Genomic DNA, 20,064 nt, shown 5'->3' with positions numbered 1-20,064 from the left:
TCCTGCCGACGCTGGGATGAGGTGTGGAGACGTAGACGCCGTGACCACTCTAATGGGGCGTGGAGACAGAGCCTCGGATGTGCTGGGGTACCTCCCGCCAGGCCTGGAACATCAGTGCAATATTTTAGATTTAGGTCTCTTTGGTCTTATGTTGAGAGGAGAAGCTTTATCGCAACTCAGAAATGGTGCTTTATCACCAGGATGTGGCCTGCTCTGATATGCTCACCTCACTAAACCACAAATCACTTTAAATCTGAGGGGGGAAAATGTCCCATGTGTGCTAGCTATATTAATATTAAGGTTTTTGCTGCTAACGTCTCCATTTTCCCCTCACAAACCTCACAGAAAAAAAAAAGATTGCTCTTGACCCCACTAGCTGTATTCGAAAGCACCACCTAGCAAAGTGATTTGATCACAGGATCAAATCTATACAGCCATTTGACCCTTGACCTCCCCCCCAGCAGGCAGCACGGGAAGTCAGCTGATTACCCCGGGTCAGCCTAGGGGCGCTGGATTAGGAAAGTATTGATCCCAGGGAAGATGTAAGGTCCAGAGGGAATGAGATTGAGGGGAAAAGCTCTGCTGGGTAGAAATGATATCGACCAACAGAAGAGGCCGAGACAGGCTCTCATGTAAAACCATATTTGTGCTCGGGACCTCGGAGTCGGCTGCACAAACAGAAAGGCGGCTGCAGCAAAAGCTCATTCCATGGAGGCCGACTGACGGAAGGAGGAAGAAAGAATGAGTTTGAAGGACAACTGAAGACAACAAAACTCTCTTTGCATCCGGTCGACAGATAGAGGCCCCTCTTTCCGAGCTGACACACTTAAGAGAAGAGTCGGCAAGGGGGAGGGGGGCATGTAAATCAGGCCGGGGTGATGAAAGATACGGTCCTGACCCGAGGCCAAACTAAGCAGACATTCCCATTACCCAGAGTCCACGTAAACAGCAGTGAGACCTGGCAGCGCTCTGATTCACTTCCATCCAAACTATGTGGTGAGGTGGAGGAGGAGGAAGAGGAAGAGGAGGACGGGGGGTGATTCACAGACAGATCGATGGTGATAGTGGTGGGGGTAAACCTGAAGGGCCTCACTAAATCAAAGGGCCGCCTTGTCCTATCCGACAAGAATTCCCTCAACCTTAGCTTTCAGCACTTGCTGGGGGAGCGACGGGAACGTCTGGGCTGCTGGCGTGATCCGTGGAGTAGTTTGGCGAGGGAAGAACGACAGCAATGGCAGATGTACGAGTGAAGAGGGAGCATTTATTCATCTCAGAGAGAAAGAAGAAAAGTGCCTGGAACCTGAAGGGACGCGGAATACACAACTGTTTTATGAATATAGTCAAGGAAGAAAGATGGAGGCAAAGGTAACGAGAGAATGCGAGGAAAACCAACGGCTCTGATTTATGATGTTTTTTTGGCCACATCTCTTCTTTCACAGAGCCCCCCCCCCCCCCCCCCTTTGGCTTCTTCTGGTCTCTACTGACCACATGACTGAAATCAGCCTCCGATCTCGCTTTCAGAGCGGAACCCAACACACTCGCTGTGTTTGGACATGGCTCGTTTGGAGCTGGCGCTGCTGAGCTGCAGAGGCAGACACACTGGCCACTGGAAATTTAAGACGGGCAAAGGAGAAATTAGGTGAGGAGGCAAGGAAATGGGATGTTGACTTGAACTGACCCTGGGGGGCAGCTGAGAGTCTCCCTGTGCAGCTTCGCTGGCTGCCTGACAGTTTGATGGAGCGAGCGGAGGCTTCCCTGTGGCCCGAGCCGCCGACTCTAACACTGATGTAGCTTAGTGGAGAACAGATTGAGCCTCCAGGCATCGCTCTGTACTGCTACTCCCCTCTTTCCTCACTCTTTCCTCACTCCCCAAACTGCTCCTACTAGCTCCCTGACTAATACTTCCAGGCCAATGCATAGAAACATGCAGTACATACAACATGCATGTACCCCAACAGACAATGACCTACACGTGAATATCAGCAACGCCCAAATAGAGCGGGGCGCCCTCGTTCCTCCTTCTCCCTCCGACTGTAATGTGATGCTGTTTACTGAGCTCTGGTCGACGCTCATGGGGGGAGGAGGAGGAGGAGAGGAGGGTGGGATGGATGGAGGGAGAGGCAGAAGGGGGCTGGCAGGCCAAAGCCATAATGAAAAGAATCTGGCGGCAGCCCACTGTGAGCTGGTCATGAAAAGCATGTGCCGCCGGGGGGGCTCTACTGCTAATTTCAGGGGGCAGCCAAGCGTTTCACGCTAGACTTGTCATCAGGCCAGAGGGGGCATTCATACGGGGTGACAGCAATTGCGAGAGGGGATTTGTGGAGGGGGGGGGGAAGCTTGCCCCCCCCGCCCCCTTTCTGTCCCTCCTGTCGCCCCCCTCTGCAATGATCAAATGTTATTGTAGACAGAATCCAGAATTACAAACGGGTGCAGCCGGATTCAGCTACCGTCTCCGCCTCGCTCTCTCCTCGGGTGGCGCAGCCCGTCCTCCGACCTCGGCTGTCCCGGCAGGCGTTAACACGCGCACCCTCCGAGGTAACACGACAGCAGTAATCCGTTTCAAAAGCAGGTGGTTTATAACGGCGCATCTCCAGACCCAGAGGTGCCAAATCTGTGTTTGGCCCCACCTCGGAAAAATCTTAATCTCTTTCAGTAAATCGTGCTATTATGCATTTTAATACGACGTCAGTTTCATGCTGTGATGTAGGAAATATTCCAGTCACATTTTTAAAGTTGATGAATTCTGCTCGTCTTATAATCATCATGAACCCCAGTGTAGAAATAAATGTACTGGGTTGAGGGGCCCCCTCCATCCTCACGGGACCGGCAGGGTGTTGAAGGGGAAACGACTGACGGCCACGTCTTTAATCGGTGCCACTGGCTGGCCGGAGGATTGGGAGCCCACTCGGGGGTTTATCTCTAAACTCAGCAACGTAAAACAAGAACGAAGCTGCTGAGAAGAGGGGGAGGAACCGAGGGGAAGAACACCCTGTCAGCCCATCCCCTACATGTGGATCCAATGTCATGAGGGAGGCAGAGAGATGTGGGGGGGGGTATAACAGGAGCTACCCTGAAGTTGATGCTAACAGCTGGCAGCCTCCTCCTGGAAAGAAAAAAAAGCATCTCTCCAGCGTGACAGCCAGGAGAGACAAGCGAGGGACGAGCCGGGATGAAAGGAGGAGCGCGAGCGATGGAGTCAGTGATGAAAGGTGGGTGGTTGATGGGAGATGAGTGGATGTGGGTTGGGGGGGGGGGGGGGGGATTAACCAGCTTGCAGGGAGTAACGTCTGTTCATTGCCTCTGAAACAAGCCGTCACATGAGAGAAAAGGGAAGGGATTGGAAACAGAGAAAGAGAGACAGGGCGCAGCGTGGAGAGGAAGAGGTAGGAGGAAGGGAGGAGGCAGCCACATCGCACATCTTCAGGGCGTGAATAATTTAGAAGAGCACTGGGGAGACGAGACTAAGACGAACACAAAACACTGGCAGCGTTTGACCTAGAGCTGCAGCTACATCACAGAGCAGAGAACTCGCTCACTTGCCGCCTTCCTTCCTCCCTCTTTCTCTCTGTTCTCTCTTTTGCTCTTCATCTACCTCCCTCTGTGTCGAGGAGGAAACAGCTGAACGCTATTCTTGTTTTGCCTCACATTCTATGAAGATCAACAGAATGGCTGACAACTCAGTTTCATCAGGATCCCCGGTTCTCCCTCGCGGCTCCGGGCCCAACGGGGGAAAGTCGGGACAGCCGAGCTCGTGACATCCAGGTCAAATGAGGCTGTAAAGGTGGTCACTGGTTCGTTGACCTCCTGTCGCACATACGAAAGACACCATGAGGGGAAAACGCAGAGACATGACGCAGCGCCGAGCTTCCACGAACCGCAGACAGCAGCAGGGCGAACAGAAGAGGTTAAACCGAGCTCGTTCACGCCGCCTTCGTCTGGGTGTCGTGAATCACCTCACCTGCTGAGGTGCGTCTATCGGCGGAAGGAGACAGTTGGGCGGACAGAGGGCGGTCTTAGCGGCCCAGATGGGAGGGGCCATTTATTACAGTAATCACTGAACCGTGGGAGAAGTAGAAGTAATCTCTGAATTTGGTAGAAATGATTAGATTAGGAAAGAAGAAGCACGGTGAAAAAGGAGGACAGAAGAGGGAACTCATTTCCCTCTATTTATTTTCACAGCCCCTCCCACCCTCCCAGACCCGCTGACTCCTTGTCTCCTGCTCGGTCTGCATGGCTGATATTAATGGGACGTCCCTTGTTTGTAAATGTGCCAAGTTGTGTGCACCGCTGCAGGCTGTCCATTATACAAAGCCTCTGGGGTAGCTTTTCCATATGGCGTCACATATGGCACTCAGCAGCATCAATTAATGTTGTTATAATACTGATTTTTATGAGCTAGGGTTCCACCCCCCCCCCCCCCCCCCCCTCCAACTCCTCCCGTCAACTGACACTTTACTTCAAATCGCCTCTGTTTGATTCGTCAAACCTTCGACAACCTGGCTTCCGAAAAGTAGAGGATCTGAAAAGTTTTCGGAGCCAAATTCCAAGAGCTCCCAACCGGCTCCCAACCGGCTCCCAAACGGCTCCCAAACGGCTCCACTGAACGGCGCTCAAAGAACCTGGAACGTGACTTTGTTCTTGTTATAATGCAGAAGAAGAGTAACGCTATTGCCAATACAGTCAGAATTGCACCCTCTCTGAAGCTGAGCGACTTCAAAGTTTCCATGAAATATGACAGAACATGAGGGCGATGAAGACGGCAATTACACCGCCTGAAAGCTACACGGGAAACGATCATGTATGTGGACCTGAAACACAGCTTTCCCTGCACCTATTCGGGTTTTGATCACATTAGGCCAGCATCAGGCTCTATTAGTGTGTTAAATTAAATCTGTATTTATGCACAAAGCGATACACAGAAATAAGAACAGAATCTGAGAGGCCTTTTTTTTTGTTCCCTGGTTCCTTTGCTGGGGGGGATCTGACAGGAAGGGAACAAGAGCGTAGCAGAAAGCCCTGCTTAAAAAGCTCCCAGCCTCACCAGCCTTGTCAGCAATGCCACAATTAGAGACTAGATCACTGGCGCTTCCCAGCGAGAAACATCTCACCACCACTCCTCAATGGAGCTCTTTTGTTTGAGGAGCATGCTCAAAGTGGGCTTTTAAAACATTTCGGATGGCTAATCACTCTCAGGATGAAAGGCCCCGGCGTGCTCCTTTGTCTCGGCGCGGGGAGCGTTCCTTGCCGTCTTATTCTGATTGTTTTTGTTCGTTTCTTTTTCAGCAGGCAGGCGAGGCAGGCAAGCTGGCAGGCAGCGCCGTTTGAAGGTGCAGTCAGACCCGAGTGTAGGCCCGATGCTTTGTAGTGATATTTCCTGCAGCACAATCTCATTACTTTTTGACGTGGGAGATGCGTGCAGAGGTGGATTGCCATTTCACGCTGTCAAAAGTTCCGCGAGCGTACGGAGACGGGAATGGAACTTCAATGACCTGCATGCCGCCGGCTCATCAAGCCTGAATATATTAACCCAAAGCATACAGATAAAACCGAATGAACCAGATCCTCGAAGATACTTGTAAGCCTAATGTCCAGTCCCACTGGGATGTTTGAGGAATCTTCCTTATCTGGTATATTTGCTAATTGGATCAATTGCACATCCACCTAAACTAAACCCCAATATGCATCCCCCGAACAACAATTCAACTAGATTCAGTATGGCATGTCCACTCAGGAGGCTTCTGGTTGTATGTACCGGTAGCTAAGACAAACAGGTCTGATGGCAGCATCCCCACCTCTCTGAATGCTCACGGAAAAACTGTCCCTCAAAGTCGATTTTAAACAAGAGTTCTTTGAATATAGAGAAAACTTTGCTCCGTTTAAAAAGCTGCCAGGCACTAAATGAAGTGCCTGGTTTCCAAGCGGACCCCCAGCTTGTTGCTGGGGTGACTGTCCAAAAAGTGCTTCCTGGGTAAATTTCGAGGTCACTGGTTTGTGCACGCCTATGTGGTGCAGATGGGCCCGCCCTCATTCAGGGCCCAGCAGGAACTCTTTCATTAGGTCCAGTGAATGGCCTCATTCATCCCCTTTCAACTCAATTGGTCACACTGTGTTTCTGCAGAGGGCCCAGGACAAACTTTTCTCCCACTTTCCACTCGCTGATCTTCCACACACCACCCACCACAGTCATGCTTCGCCTTTGTTCAGGAGCAAGTGGTGGCTCTGAGCTCATCTTTTCCTGTCTTGGGCTGCAGAATAGGTGGAATGTATCAGTCTATTGACATTTCTGTCTTCATCTGGATGAATGATCAAAACAAAAAACAGCCATTTACTAGTTGATGGACATGAATATAGTCATGAACTGGAATTTGTCATATTTGTGAAATCAATTTTTTAGCATTAGGATCTGTCAGCATTAATGTAATGCATGCTCACAAAAAAGAGTCCTAATTTAATTTTAGAGATATTTTAAAATATAATATTTTGTACAGATCTGTTTGACTTATTAGTGCATTAATCCAATATTTCATACTCCTTCATGTTGCACAGAAATCCCTAAGCAGTTGCTCCAGCCACCATTTCTTTCTAGCCTGCCTGTCTGTCCTCTCCACAGTGCTTATCCATTCTACTGGGTCCTCTATTCCCTTCCTCTTTTTGGCCCTCAAGTGAGCTTCATGTCCGGCCTAGTGAGAAGAGACTAATTGTCTTGAGTCGCTGGAATGAGTTCCACTTCAAGTGGAGACAGGGCGCACAATAATTTTGTTTCTCCCTTCATCCTCCTCCTTCCCACTCTCTTCTCCCCTCCTCCCTGCAGCAGATTTAGCCCCTATGCTTCTCAAGCTACTGAGCTGTAAAATTGAGTGGACGGCAGGCAGGATAAAGAATGAGACCTGGCATCGTGGACGCACTAACCTTGAAGAGGGCCACTGCTGCTGGCTGCACCTAAAGAGATGGAGACAAAACATCAGCCATATTGGACTGAGGAAGGCTAAAACGAGCAGGGACGAAAGACCGATGGCAGACAGACGTCCCGCTGGAGAAACAAAATGACAGTTTGGCAAAGCAAAATACATCATGGCAAGGCTGCATGGACATACACATCACACAGCTATGACAGTGTGTCCGTAAACGTGCAAAATTAATTCTGCAGCTAACCCAAAGCACATGCACAGTTCTCATCAACCCTTAGACAATTTCATACTGAAAACTTAACTTAACATACCTGACAAAATGAATACATTTTCTGAAAGCAGTGAATCCTTACCCCCCCCCCCCGAGCATATTTATTAACGGTGCTAACAAATCTGTTCTTCTTGTCTGGCTTTTCTTGGAACCGATCTGAGCAGTCAATTAATGTGTATCACAAAAACACTGGCTGCAGTTTGGATGTGAACAAATGTAGCCTCAGTCGCTCACTGATGATATTAGTGCTCTGAGCTGCTCTCTCTCCATAACAGATTAAGCAGGTTTGTACTCTCCCTGGCAGGCAGCCCCCCCCCCCCCCCCTTCAGGGTGCTGCACTATCATTTGCAGGAAAATTACTTCAGTAATGAAGAATCCAGGCCCATAAATCCTTGTGGCCTCACCTTCCTTCGCCTCCCAAGTCTCGCTGAACAGCTAGTAAAAATTCCCTTTAAAAAATTCATAGCGCAATTCTGCTCAAATCCCTCCCAGCAAGCACAATTATGGAACTTTCATCTCAATTGATTTATGTTCTGAGCAAAGTGAGGGGGGGGGGGGGGGGGAGGACTGGAGAAGGGGTTGTAAAGGAGGAGGAGGGGGGGGGGGGGCAAGGGGTAAATCATTGTTTTTAAAAGGGAAGGCGTAAGGCTTTTTGTCACGTTCACTGCATGACTGTTGTCGTGCAGCAGATAAGGCGGAGCGTGGATTAGGGGAAGAGGAAGAGGAAGAGGGTAGGGACTGTCTGAGGGCTTTGAAAGCAGGAATGAAATGGCAAAAAGGAGGAGTAGGGGAGGGATACGGGGGCGAAAGAAGCGGTATTCCACTTGATTAATAACACTAATCAAATTATACAGTGTTCCACTGTGCCCTGAAATCTGGGGCCATAATGTCCTCTAATGGCGAGGTTCATGGAGCTAAACTTCAGAGGGAAAACATGGTGCTGACTGCTGCACGCCTTAATGAAGGCAGTAAAACATCCATTTCATGAAGGCATGAAATGAAAGGCTAGATTGCAGACGTGCACCCAGTGGCTCTCACGTTGCAAAAAAAAAGAAAGAGAGAAAGAAGAAAGGCCGTTAGCACAAAAGAAAAGACAGCACCGTGGAACAAGAGACAGACAGACAGACAGACAGACGGAGGATCTTTAGAAGAGAGATGAGGGGAGAATATTACAAGTGAGGGGATTTAAAGGGCAGGAACACAGAGAGTGAGGGGATATAAATGGAAAAGGGATGATGAAGTGAGGATCGAGAGGCAGATTGGTAGATGCTCTCAGAGCTTTAGTTCCAGAGAACTTCTCCGCTGGCATGAAGACAATCCGTGTCTGCTGCTTATGGATGAGCCAGGCTGCTTTAACATGTCTGTTATACTTAGGGCTGCTGACAGAGGCCACAATTCATCTCTATTCAGCTGCTGACGCACCTAACCACAGCATCCTCCCCCTCATCTGTCTCAATGCCACTCCATTAGAGTATTCCCCATGTCCATCCAGGCATGCATTCTGTTGATCCATCCCTCCATCCATGTGTGCATTTATCTATTCATCCCAACATCCGCGTGGACATCCATCCATCTGCACCTCCAACAGTCAGTCCACCCATCTATCACACCATCCTGAACTGACACATTTAATCATGTCGATGAGACCTGAGCTGTCATCTCACTGCTTGGAGGTGAGATTTCGGGTTTGTCATTTCTAGGTTTTATGTCAAAAGGTAGTCTAACTTCTGTTGCGTATAAGTCCGAGGTATGGCTATATCTCAAAGCATAGGATGGATCGCTATGGCTCCCGACACAAAGAGTATTCCGGCAAAACAAGATCTGCCGCCCTAAAAGGCCGACACCCACATTCACACAAACGTATCTTGTTTTGCATTTAATCTACTAAATTGCTACATTCTACAAACAATCAAATCAGCCTCTGCGTCTTGAGTAAAGCAAATGTTGTTTGTGGTCCTTAGGGCAAGATTTCATCTGTAGAACAAGGAGGAAAAAAAAAAAAAGAAGCTGGAAAAACACTGACTGCTATTGCTATTATTATCATAATTAGAGTTGTGCTTATCGTGCGAGCAGCCTCAATCAGGATGGAGTACAGTTTCACTTGATGCAGCTTCCTGTTTTGACTGGCTTCGGTTTGAAAACCACACACTTGGCTGAAATGCCAAAAACTCAATCAGGCACAATTACATACCCGTCAGATAGAATTGTAATTGATTTGAAAGCTGACATGAGATATAACTACATTATAGTGGAGGCACAGTGGGGAGGCTCCTTGGGCATAAGGCCTACTGGGAGCTCATTACTGCCAAGCTTTGAATTATTGAGTGCTAAGGCAGTGACGCTGAGCAATAGAGGCAGGCGATTGGCTGCTACAACCCGACGAGAGTTTATCGCAACTTACAGGTACCTACGACATCTAAAGGAGCGACCTGCCCGTGCATGATTATTACACAGGGAGAAGTTGTCATGGTTTATAATTGAAGGGTTCAAGCCAAGGTGCAGTCCGCAGGTGCATATCGGGCCTCCTATTTTTAACTTGGGAAATTCAGTAATTAATCAGTTAAATTGTTACCAGGAGAACTCGGCTCCGACAGCGACAACGAACGGCTGCACAGCCTCCGCCGGTCGTGCAGGGACAAACGGAACTATTTTCCGTGACGGCTTCACACATGAAGTCAAGGCAATGTCAGTGTGTGTCTGAGATAAAAATGTAATTTAACTTTGCTCACAATTATTAATGAATAAATTATGAGTGTCAAAACACAGGAGTCCCTCCAATGAGCCAGTCCCTGTTGCTTTCCAACAATATCCATTGTCATTGTCTTGATGATTAAATGTCTGACAGAGTTCCACCAGCACACAATCGCAGTAAGCAGCATTAGCTTTTAGCAAGAGCCGTTCACAGTGAGAGAGCGAGAGAGAGCGAGAGAGAGCGAGAGAGAGAGAGAGAGAGGAAAAAACATCATTTTGGTCATTAAGCCACAACAAAACTCAAAGTTCTTGAACATTAGCAGACAATAAATATGCTGCCACCAGTGCAATGCTAGTTACTCTTATTAGCAATGATAAACCTGGCTATTTTCGGGTTATTCCACTTCCACAGAGGAATAGTGTTCGATTAATAAACTACCGTTGCTCGTCTCTGTCAGTATGTTGCTATTAATTGACATTAAGTTTGTTACCATAGTTACTGGTGCACAAAGTCACGCAAGATGCAAACTCTAATACGACTGCTACAGTACGTCAAATGCATTAAATGAATAATTGATTCTTTCACATTAAGTTTAAAAAAAATATTACACTGCTGAACTTTTGTCTTGTCTCAGCAATTAGCCTATTTGGAAATGAGCGTTAGGTTAAGTGGTTAGCGCTACGTTACATGAAAATCAGTGTGATTTCTCGTAGCGCAGGCAGTGGACAATCTAATTCTACAGCCTTGAAACATTTTGATTGCAGTTAAAAGTGTATTTCGTGGGAATTAAGTCAAGTGTGATTGGTTGGATTTGGGCTGTTGCAGAGCTCGTCTGCTAGTTTCATAATTAGCACAATAGTATTAATGCATCCATTGTGTGTGTCTTTTAATGTGCCTTTCCATGTACATTAGCCTTTTTTTTAAAGTATTTCCACTTCAGCTTTCCAGACACAAAGAGTTTAAATTAGTTGGCAACCTCCCTTGGGTTGGGGGTGCGTATCAGACCGAGGCCACCAGCCTAAGGGTCTTCCTTGACGTGTTGAGGGGCGAGTGCTGAGAGGATAAAGATATGAGCCACTGCAGCGGAGCCTCACCATCCCCTGGGAAACTGGAGAGAGAGCCTACCTATGGGAGCATCTGCCCCCTTAGTCCTCCTCCACTGATCTCTTTCTGTCTCTCGTGTTCGTTCTATTACTTCTCTTGCCCTCCTGTGAGCTCTCTTGCAAAAATGAGAACTCAATTAATTCAGGGGAAATGAGGGTGAGGGAGGAGGAGGAGGCCTGGGGAGCCCCGGCGAGACAGAGAACATGCGAGACAAGCCTAACGCGGCAGCTTGTGGAACCGCGGATGGAAACAGCAAATAATGCACAAGCACACCCCGTGCTCTAAGTCTTTAGCCAAGTTAATCCTGTCTGCAGTTTAAACATGGCTGATGAACGAATGCTCCCCGTTGAAGGGGGGGGGGGGAGTAAATACAAAAGGCCGGAGAGAGGCAGACAAAGAGAAAACACAAAGCCTGAAAAAGATGAAGACGCAGAGACACAGACAAGCTGATACTCAATCCCTTGCATGCTGTGTATTTACAGGATGTTGGGAGGGGCTCACAGACCCTAGAATAAAAATGTACCGTAGCCTATGCTTAGCCTCAGTGAATCACCCGTGGTGTGGAAAAAAAGAATGCCTGTCAGTAAGTTTAAGTTTAATTGTGACCTGTGACCTCTGAAACTGAGGACAAGGTCATCCTGCTAAAAAGTGCTAAAATGTGGTGGTCTAGAAAACGGTCATTAATCTTGCGTGAGCCCGGTCACCCTGCTTAATGCTATATTAGGGTATTACCAACCTCCACATAGCTCAGCTAATTTTCTTCTAGTCTGGCAGAAAACCAGCTGTTTGCGTGCGCTGTCGCCAGGTTTGAGGTCACTAAGGCACACACACACACACACACACCCATACACAGTGCACGATTACACATACTATATGATAAGAGAAGCCACACTGCAGTATTTCCAGCAGCCACATATGATGAGGAATAAAAACTGACACCAGCGCCACATTTTTCATCCATTTTCTGTGTTTGTCCTGAAGGAGTAAAAAAATAAAACATAAACCATAAAATCAAATGACCCATTTTCACTCCTTGTATGTGCGTGACATGTTATCTCCAGTGCAATGGTGTTATAAAAGTAACCTTCCACATGAGAGTGTAAATCTCGCTGAACTGTAAGATATTTAATGCTCCACTTTGACAGCAGAGTGTGTATCAAACTCTTTTCCCAGCCCTTGGACAAGGCCAGTAGTCTAAATTTTCAAACCATAAATACCATGCTTGCAACGAGCTACACGTGGCAAATACTGGATGTTTCCAAGAAAATCAGTCCGTGGCGTCATTAGACAGCCTCGTAAAGACGAGCAGTAGACGTGCTTGACACTTGATACCAATAAAGCTGTGCTGAAGGCGTCGAAGAGAAGCGAGGAGTTGGGGAGCTGAAGTTCATGAACTACGGCAGTAGCTTTTAAACACCTCTATCTGCGCACTTTGCCTGGTCTCGGAAGTGAAACTGCAGGGTAAAGCCGCAAGTCTGTCGAGCGAAGCCCATCAAGTCATTCCTCTCTTCGGTGGAGCCCTAAAGTAGTTTGAAAAGGATCCTTTTCTATTTGACCAATCAACAATATATGCAACACAGTCTGAGACATGTTTTTTTTTCTCCCCTTCTTCAGAATGAAGTGAAGAAATTTGTTGATGGTATTATGGCCAGATGACCGTTATTTTATAAGCTGTCAGATTTTTGACATCAGCTCTCCAATGCATGACTGATATTTGTGAGACGAGGTCGATTTCCACAGAACTCTAACAGGAAGCAGCGGAGGCAGTGAGAGTTCGCACTACGCAGCTACAGCAGTTTCGTTGGTGGTGAGCCGTTGTGAAAATGAACGAGAAAACCACAACCTATGGATCTTTCATGTAAATGCTAAAAACCACAAAGGATGCTGTGAGGTGCTGACAGGCATTTTATCTATGCTTGGGGTTCAGCCACAATCCAACACAGTTTCTCACTTCTGTCATACACCAGAGAGAAATGGAGGCGTTAGAGTGAAATGTCATGAATGCAGAGGAAAAGGGTTTCAGAAAAGGATAGCCTTGATATTAACCAGTTTAATCTACACTGCTTTGCAAGCCTGCGGTGGAACTTCTTGCTAATAACACTCCATTAAAATAAAAAGACTTCCTTCATAGAAATAACCTGCCAGACAGTAAACGTGTGCATCGTGTCTGAGTGAAAGGCTCTGAGCCCACTCCGTCCTGAAGTCCCACACACCAGGATGGCATCTCCTCTGACCTGAACATAAAGCCAGACGTAGAAACACTGCAACTATTTGCTTTCATCTGGCCTTCTGGGTCTCAGAAACCCTATCCTGGCATTCGCTCTAATCCCCCAGAGAACAAAACGCCAGGCCAGCAGCGTACGGACAAAGCACCAAGTGATTGCATATCTGTGACAGACCACCGTGGACGTCTCCATGCATGGGCCCGGTGACACTGCTAATTTGACCGGCCTTCTCATGCCCCCCCCCCGGTATCAATTTACATCTGGCCATTTACCCCTGGATAACAAGAGAGGCATCGACTTTAACTGATTCAATTGAACAGAATTGCAAGCAGCTCATTGAATTTCGGGTAGGACAGGCAGTGTGGATGACAGCGGCGTAGAGCTGGAGAGTATCAGCTGACCCAGACTAATTATTCATAAGGCCTTGTTGTGATGGCTGCTGCTTGGGTAAGGTCAGACGGGAGTAGCCGGGGGGGGGGTCATTTCCTACTAAAACAAAGTTGACTTTGCTGATTCCACAGGAAGCCAAGACAGAAAACCCGAAGCAAAAAAAAATAAAAAATAAAAATCACAGAGCTCCCTCTGTGTGGGATGCAATGGATAGCATCACGATAGACATGAGGTTTCCAACGGACAATTGTGTTTGATGCAGTGGAGAAATCACGTTGAGAGGAGCGCTCATGCATGGCTGAAAGGCGAATGATGCAGCGCGGTAAATAATAGCACACTCTGTGTTCTCACGACTGCAGGCAGGCATCGTCTTGAAATTTGTAACTACAGTAATTGTGATTCTGACGAATGGGCCTCCAATAGATTCCCCCAACAATAGGCCACGCTATTCACGATGAGTCTCCTAAAAGCATCGGTTGACAAGGCTTTCATTTACCAGATCTTGCAGAGAAAGTGCCTAAAATGGCCACATTGATGCAAATAATAAAAAAAAAAACACTCTCATAAACGTTTTACACGACTCTTCGACTGGGGCATTAACTCAATGACTCACGCAAGAAAAACCGAGGGAACACTTTTAGAAGCGCGGATGAAATTGTTTATCACCCCTATTTACAATCAAAGCCAACCACAGAAATGTGTCCCCACAAGTACGTAACAAAAAGCCCACTTATGAGCAAGCACAATAGTGCGGCAATTAGCAGCTAGAGAGGAAGAATACTGGATCGGTTACAGTTGTTGAATGTTAATTACAGCGTTTTACGGCGTTGAGGAGATAACGAGTTAGTGCCTGGTGACAGCAAGCGACACATCCTTTAACGAGAGGCGTGGAAATTTATGAGGCGTTGCTGGCTTGTCAGACGTTCTCCTGCTCACCCTCCCTTTGTCCTAATGAAGGCAGACACACTTGATTCTTCCTTTTCTCTGGCCCTTCCAGCGCCGCTAGTCTGGAATGATTACTGCTCATCGATGAAAGGTAAAAATCTGATTCTGCCATTGTCAGCTCTAAATGCCTTATCATCTCATATCTCCACTGCTGTTGTCTAATTAGCTTCTGCTGCCATTACAGAGCAGGAAAAAAAAAAGAAAAAAGCTGCAAAATATATGGAGATATGAAGGCCAAAAATAGCTGGTAGCCAGACAAATGCGAGTGGCCATTCATTCTATCTAAATAGCAAGGGATCAAGAGCTTGGTGAAATCCGAGGGGTTAATATGGTCACGTTGTGAATCACTTGTTTGGAATTTAGGTTAATGGAATCATTGATGGAGCTCAGCTTTAATGCTTAAGCGAATCCATACCTCATGATTCAGACAAATCCTGGGCAGTCTTTAAAGTCTTTCCACCCCCGATGACCCAGGCTAAATTTTGTGTTGCAGAAACACACTCAAGTCTTTCTCTGAGTCTACACAGCCATTGATAACAAGAATCCCTCAGGCTGCAGCAACAGTTTAACGGTTTTTATAGAATATTACATCAGTTACACAAGGGAAAACGTGGGCCCCAATAAACCCAATAAACAAATAAAGAGCCTGTTTGCTTTTTCTCTGGCAAATTACTCTGAAACATGTGAGTGAGAATGTGATTCTTGAAATTACAGCTCATGTCTAGACTTAAACCTCTCAAGAATGAAATTAATAGAAGTTCCTTGCTATAAACAAGTGATTTCCATCTGCATGATTTACCTCTAAATGTAGCCAAATTACAAATAGGCTGCATTAAGAATGCAAATGAAAAAGTAAATGTACACAATCTCCAAAGGGAAGTTGCTGGCCTGCTACCCATGCATGTGGGGAAAAAAACGCCATTAATGTGGGCTGTCGCTCAGATGAAGAAAAGAGATTAGCCTATTGGAGAGAGCAAAAGAAGATCTTATAAAAGCGTAGAAAGCAAGGCGCCCTGGACGGTGTTCAGATGTCAATAAAAACAGTGTTAACCAGTTTAGCTAAGATGTTAAGAGCTTGGATAATCCTAGCTCGGATCCATGAGTGATCCGGCTCTAGAATACTAATGCTTAAGACGCGCCGTTAAATCACACAGAGTTGATTAGGAGGTTAGGGGTTTTTCAGTGCTACTGAGGATGCAAGCTGTCACTGCTCAATCTGCTGCAGATTACCATGGATTGAAGATTGAAGTCCAAGTGCAGAGAAGACGAAGTTGTGAGAGGATAAAAAAAAAACACTACATACTTTAGAATATGAGCGAAAGGACATCCTCACTATTACTACACGTGCTACTTAAAGGAATTTAATTATATTATTCTATTCTATTATTACTACATTCAGTCCTGTGTTGCCTCATCATCTACTTCTGTTTGTGCTCTTCTGCCAAAGACTGGCACTCGCCCATATTTGCCAATTTGATGCTACCAGCCGAACAGAACTTAAGGTGCCAGTGGAAGATGCTCACCTGCTGCGTAAATGCTGCAGTTTCTAAGACAATGTATTAAAGTCTCATTAGGGCATTTTAAAATGACTTTTGAGTCAGTTACTGGTTTCTTTTCATGGGAAAGACCTTAATAATTAAAGTTTACCCTCCCCATAAGATAGATCTTTGTCAACAGCGTATAAAATGAAAAAAAAAAAGATTAATGGTCTCCTCTATGGAACCACCTACACAGCGAGCAAACACATCCCACCTCTGTGTCGCAAAGACCGGTCTGGACGAAACATGAATGAATGCATGGAACACGCACCTCCGTTTCACTTAATTAACTTTTAAACCTGCCACCTCACCTGCTCCACACATTCACACACTCCCCGACACGCCGCTCCGTAATCAAATGAGCATCTGGTTACAGGGTGGCTTGTGGGCTAGGACGCTCTCCTTTGTAAACAACACCTGCCAGTTCTCGCTCCTCTTCAATTGGATGGCGGCATTAGCACAGACGCGGGACGGGATTTTTGCGTTGAGCCAACCTCTGAACCGAGCACATCCGAGTCTGACCGCCTGGAAAGCAGGCATAAATAATGTACAGTCACCTAAAGGGGTAGACGTGTCTGAGGCATCCCAGCAGGATGAAAGGATGACGGAAGGCAAATAATGCTTAGTTGAGCCCTTGTTATCTCCTAATCACTTCATTCAATTTATATCCAGTCCTTTTCCAGCATCTAGTGAAATATTAAATGGGAGGCGGTCTTCTGCTTGTAAATGTTGCCAATGTGTACTCGCGTCTCTTTTAAAACTAGGAACTAGATCTCTATTGATGCAATTCCCCATGCCGGCCACTTCCCTTGCTCTGCACCGAATGTGTGACGAGGTCCTGGCTCATCGCACACATCCAAGCGACTGCCGTCAGACGATCCAGGGAGATCAATCATAAGACAATTTCTGCTCATTGGTCAGGTTCAGTTAATACAATGCCGCTTCTCGTTTTCTACACGATCAAACATAATGCAATCAGATTTCCATCGACAGGCCGCCTAAGCTATTACTTGATTTCCCCATGGGGGGGGGGGGGGGGGAGATATTTACTGCTCAGGATTCCAACCTGGTTTACAGCCCAGCATGCACACATGCACATTGACATGGAAGAACTGATATATGTCAGTGTCTAGCTTTTTGATGAATGTCAACAAAGCAGTTAGCAGGGAGGAAATGAGAAAGAGAGAGAGAGAGAACAGAAAAGGAGCGAGGAGGTGGAGGGAACACACAATTATAAAAGCTTCATTTCTTCAGAGAACCATAAAGTCTCGTCCCAGAAGGGCAGCTGAGCACAAATCAATTTCTTTCAGTCGATTACAAGCACTGAGGTTCTAACCTTCATTTGTGAGTCTAATACTCCAACAGTTATGTAGAACACATACCAATTAAGCAATTCTGCTGGAATTAGAGGGCCATGAACTGAAGCGATTATGGAGGCTTGGTCCCTGTGGGAGGTTAGGTTATCGGCTCAGGAGCAGAGCACATGGGAGGGGGGGGGGGGGGCTGGCAGAAAGATGGCAGAGGCAGAAGAGATGCAAGCCAGGGAGAAAGTCATTTATTAAGTCTAATACTCTGTGAAATGTTCCCATGGTAATAAGGCGGGGGGATCGCGTTAATATCGGGGAGCCATGCGGAAAAGGTCACTCGATATCTGCGCCGCCCGCTGGGGGTCGTGCTGATGGGAGCTGCTCAAACACATCTGATAATGCTCTCAGCGCTAGAGGTCGAGAGGATGGGCGCTTGGGAAAAGATGCCATTTGTGGAAATTGCACTGATGCACCGCTGTGCTCCGACACAATTCTCACCACTGGCTTTTTATGTGCAGGCAGCTGTATGAAGAGTGAATGAAATAACCATGTTGACACCCAGTCAAAGATTATCAAGCATAAATGCACCGCTCCATGGCGCATTGTGCTTTCCACTAAGTTTTGATTTTGCAATCATTCGTCTTCACAATGGTATGAACGCAGGAAGGAAGGCAGCCGTCTGATTTTCAATATCCGTTTGCGTACAGGCTCATGAAAGGAAACGCATTAGAGGCACTCTCCATCTTTCTTTTGTCACACGCTAAATCAGAAGCCATTTTCCTCTTGATTTAAAGAGCCTGCATGTTTCTCTCCAGATATGTGGAGATCAACACATTGTCATTCACTGCTGAGGCGCACCTTAACCACCGCCCTCGCTGCCAGAAGATTTATGGTAATTGATAGCATATGATAGGATGCAGCCCATAAACCCATGTGAGGCATGCGTTTCTATGGTAACCCTTCCCTCCATTTGCTCGCCCAACGCGCCTTGCTGTTTTACTTTTTCCCCCTGCATTGTAGGCGCTTGATGCCAGTAGTAGGAATGAGATGCAGATTTGTGGCAAAGCAGAGCCACAGCTGTTTCCTCATTGCCTTTTAATCTCCTATTCCCCCAGCGCCTGGCAAGACACACTCCCCTTTTAGAATGGTAATTGGATGAGATGAATAATAAACAAAACAAAAAACAGGCCGATGTTTATAAAGCGCATTTTAACACTTTGGAATGATCATACTTTATGGCTATTATTAGCGGAGAGACAAAAGCAAGAGCTGCTTCCCCTGGGAATGATAAAGGGCTGAGCTTTAACTTGTCTAATCAGCGACTGGCTGAGGACTGCAACGCTTCGCTCATTAAAGCGTCCCAGTTTGCAGTCCATCATAAAATTAGCACGCATCCGAAAATGCGTGGTGCATTAATATAATTCACTTTCTAAAAATATGACTTAATGTTTCGCATCCCCAGACTCACCTTTCCTGATTGACTGGCTCCATATGTATATCACCTGCATAATAAAGCCCCACTAAAGCTAAACTGCAGCTTGGTAGATTAATTGCTTGTAAATGTAAGATAATGATTTCATTAAGTGCTGCCTGGCCTAACGCCATACGGAAAACACTTTTCCTCAGTCTCCCATCTAGCCAAACAGCAACCGCTATATCGGGCCGGCGCTCCGTTTGTTGGTTGACAGCGCTGAGATAAATGTGGACGTTTCAACGCCCTGTGATATCAGAAAACCGGCTATTTGCATGAAACGCCAGTCCCTCTCTCTCCCCGGAGAGCTTTATTACAGGAGGATATTTCAAACGCTATCAAACGTGCCAAACATTTACTTTGATAACTCCATCAGATGGCTCCCTGGGTTTAATGGCAGCAATCTAAGAGTGCCGAAACGCACGCCTAAAGCACAGACAATAATGTCAGAGAGAAATACAAGGACGGGATGAATAAAATCTCTTTAAAAAGTTCATAAATAATGCACCTTGTGCACTAGAGAGTCGCCTATTTTACTATGCATGTCTCTTCCTGGTTTGTGTTGCTGGCGGAGACACGAACGCAGCATGTATTGTGGCTCAACATGACAGCACAGAAGGAGAGCAACGCAGGATTCCATCAATCCTCCCAGCCTCGGCTTCACACCCACGCGGAGCAACCCCACCCCGCCCCACGGAAAATCTCCTGCCACAGGACTGTTGGCTCCACCTTCTGTATTTTCTCGCTGTGCTGAAAAACATAATGACCCAAAAAAAAGAGGACATCTAGCAAATGCCTGACCGGTTGCTGAAATGAGAGAGAAGACTTGATAAAATTGGAGGAACCAAAGTGTCGGACTAATTATCCAATTAATGTGCAATTAAGCCCATGTGGCCTAATGGTCTGTGCTGGATTTGGAAATGGCTCTCGCAGACTGAGAAAGCCGCTGCGCTCGCTGTAGACTGCTGTGCAGACAGACTCAAAGACCGTCTGAAGGAAATAGTAAATTATTACAATTACAGCTGCTGTCTGAATTATAACGCAATACAAAACATGTACATACATCGTGTTTTTATTTCAGGCATGCTGAATACAATTCTAAGGGGGGGGGGGGGGGGTTAGAAACAAAATTCTACAAAGAAATTCATTAAGCTTTTCATTATCTACCACAGCAGAGTGTGTTAATAAATGCAAATTATATTCAAGCTAATAT

At 46.6% G+C, this 20,064-nt stretch overlaps 1 protein-coding gene across 1 annotated transcript in view; it reads right to left on the bottom strand.

Moving 5' to 3' along the window:
• fbrsl1 (fibrosin-like 1) overlaps positions 1-20,064 on the bottom strand; it is a 243,632-nt gene that overhangs the window by 86,378 nt on the left and 137,190 nt on the right. Inside the window, exon 5 of the mRNA XM_068760871.1 lies at positions 6,910-6,939. Within this exon, the coding sequence (XP_068616972.1) occupies positions 6,910-6,939 (30 nt within the window). The remainder of the gene's footprint in view (positions 1-6,909; positions 6,940-20,064) is intronic.

The sequence above is a fragment of the Brachionichthys hirsutus genome, chromosome 4, assembly GCF_040956055.1.
Source record: "Brachionichthys hirsutus isolate HB-005 chromosome 4, CSIRO-AGI_Bhir_v1, whole genome shotgun sequence".
NCBI lineage: Eukaryota > Metazoa > Chordata > Actinopteri > Lophiiformes > Brachionichthyidae > Brachionichthys > Brachionichthys hirsutus.
This window is presented reverse-complemented; position numbering and strand designations above follow the sequence as displayed.